Source organism: Mus caroli, chromosome 7 (assembly GCF_900094665.2).
Source record: "Mus caroli chromosome 7, CAROLI_EIJ_v1.1, whole genome shotgun sequence".
Lineage (NCBI taxonomy): Eukaryota > Metazoa > Chordata > Mammalia > Rodentia > Muridae > Mus > Mus caroli.
Window position 1 is genome coordinate 53067224 of NC_034576.1, and position 2688 is coordinate 53069911.

Genomic DNA, 2688 nt, shown 5'->3' on the forward strand with positions numbered 1-2688 from the left:
TGGAATATGGTGAGAAACCCTGAAAGATCAAAAAAAAAAAAAAAAAAAAAAAAAAAAAAGGTTTAGAACTTCCCCTATGTGGCAGCATTTGGCCTGTAGAACGAAGCTAGCAAACACTTCTTAAATTCCAGCCATAGATTGTTCTAAGCTCAGGGACTCCCACCTCAACACCCTCAACCAGCACTCTTAAAAGCTAGTATCCAGTCACAAGAGCCTTCGGCTGGGCTGGGACTAGACAGCAAGTACAGGTGGCGGTTGGGGACTCAGGCTCATCCGTCCCCTGCCCTCCAGTCCCCCGTTCCCCACCTGCTCCTCCCCACCCACTTGCTGGAGCTAATCGGTAGTAGTTGTTTCCCAAGGAGGTGCTGGGAGCACTTCGCGACATCGCCTAGGTCTGGTTGTTCCCCTAGGGAACAAAACCCACGCACGCAGGCTGGGCGGCTTCGGACCCTGCCTGGATGAACTGTTGCAACTTGGGCAGCCCGCAGCGCGGCGCAGTGGCAGAGGCGGGGGCGTGAAGCCGTGAGGCGCGGGTAGCCGGGATCCTTGCATCTCCGGAGTCCAGGAGGCGAGCGGGATCCGCACAGACTCCCAGGGCAACCTGCGGGAGTGGCGGAGCCCGGCGCTCCCGCCCTAGCTCAGGGGGAGCGCAGCTGCAGCGGGGTTTAGGGCCCCAGCCCCGTGCCACCGCCACCCGCGGTGGAGGGTGGGCTGGGGGCGGGGCAGTCGGGGTTGCTTTCCCGGGCGCGATCCCCGAGCGCAGCACCCGGCGCCGCCGAGCCACCTCCCCTGCCGCCCGCTAGTAAGTTTGGCGGCTTCGAGCCCACAGAGCCGCGGCTTTCTGAAGCATTGGTTTCTTGCTGGCGTTGGTGCGCCCTGCTTGGCGGGGGGCCTCCGGAGCGATGCCGATGGATGTGATTTTAGTTTTGTGGTTCTGTGTGTGCACCGCCAGGACAGGTAAGCAAGGCTGGGCATTAAGCGGGTTTTGGGGGAAGGTGGTGGTGATGATAGTGCTGCTCCCGACTGCTGTAACCCGGGATTACTCTGGCTAGGAGAGACTCGGAACCTATCTCTGACAGGCTAGAGAAGGGCAGCAGAGTGCTTGGGTTCTGATCGCCCAGCACAGCTCGGGGTAAAAGCTCTAGAAAAGATGCCCGGGCGAGCGTTCTCTTCCCCGGGGACGCAGCAGCGGGCATTCAGTATGCGGGGTGCGGCCGGGTAGTCGCAGCCTTGTGTGGCTAGCAAGCAGCTTCCCGGTTCTGAGGAGTCAGAACCCGCTGCAGCGCGGCCAGAGATCCCTACATCCTTGAACTTGCAGGGTGCGGTGGCCAAGGGTGTCCCCGAGCCGCGGGAGTTCCACCCGCAGAGGGAGCGCGTGCGGCAGGCAGGCGCGGCCAGGGCCGGGGGAGCCAGACGGCGCACGGGAGAGGGCTGCGAGGAAAGGGGGGGACCCGCGAGCTCTTCCGTGGTTCTCACATGGCTCCCAGAGGGAACTCCAGGAGTGGTCTCCTGTCAGCTCCCTGTCCAAACAACTAAGCGAACAATTATTAGGAGGTAAATTGGACCAGTGGAGACGACAGAAGATTTTCTCAACCTCTAAACCGTGTTCCTCCTGCTGTCATCCAAGATTGCGGGGTGGGACCCGGGGCCAAGGAAACTGGCCTGATGGCCAAGTCCCTATAGAATCTGCCTGCTGGAGGTGCGGTTGTGATGACTCTGAGGCGCACTCCACTCTTTCCTCTTCCTCGGGGTTCCCTGACTCCGGGTCCCTGGGGTTCAAGAATGTAGCCTACTTCACCAAGCTTGCAGTAGTTGTCAGGAGGCAGGGGCGGGGTTAGGAAGGGTAGGAAGCAGATCAACAAGGCAGAGAGGGGAAGAGATAGTTCCTGGTAGCCAGACATCCCCAGACTCATTGCCCACAGACTTCTGATCCCTAGAATGGACGCATAGCATGTCGGCGTACCTTCATTCCCCCCTCTAGAGGTTCAGTCTCCTTCCCAAGCCAGACTGCTGGTTTACCTTTAGAGGACTGAGGAACACACCCCTTCTTTAGTTGACTTAAAAAGTTCCCATCCCTTATACCCCAGGCTCCCCACTTCGGCAGGCAGTTAGGGGTCTGTGAGCTTCTAGCCTCCCCTCCCTTACTTCCCAGGACTAAGTGGACTAAGGCTTTCCTTTGCTTAATCCCAGTGAGACAGGGAAACATTTCTCTAGGGACAAAAGAACCTGAATGTCTTTCTGGAACTCCCTCCGCAGCCAATAGACCCAAGGCTAAGTGGCGCTTACTACAGTTGTTCCTTGCAATTAGAACTAGTTCCAGGAAGATGAGGAGGGGTCTACTAGTGCTGGGCTACCGGTGGGGAGGAGTAGAGTGTTGCTGGGGACATCCTACAGGGAAAGGGAAGATAGGGAGAAGACAGATGGCGAAGGAGCAGCCTGATGGCCATTCCATATCATTCCAGATTATGACCCAAGTGCTTACATCCTTTGTTTTCATTACTCTTTTGAAGAGTTGCCAAAAACTGCTCATGAGCATCAGGCTGAGTTTCCACTATACTTCAGTTTCTGACGTGAGCTCTTCCCCCCTCCCTACAATCCTAGCTCCCTTTTACATCTTGAACAAACAGTGGGTGGCTTATTAGGTGCTACACACACACACACACACACACACACACACACACACACACA

General features: G+C 57.3%; 1 protein-coding gene across 1 annotated transcript in view; it reads left to right on the plus strand.

The window, feature by feature from the left end:
* The first annotated feature begins 292 nt into the window (after positions 1-292).
* The window catches only part of Nell1 (neural EGFL like 1), an 807173-nt gene continuing 804777 nt past the window's right edge, over positions 293-2688 (plus strand). The window contains exon 1 of the mRNA XM_021166735.2: positions 293-957. Coding sequence (XP_021022394.1) covers positions 903-957 — 55 coding nt within the window. The 5' untranslated portion in view covers positions 293-902. The remainder of the gene's footprint in view (positions 958-2688) is intronic.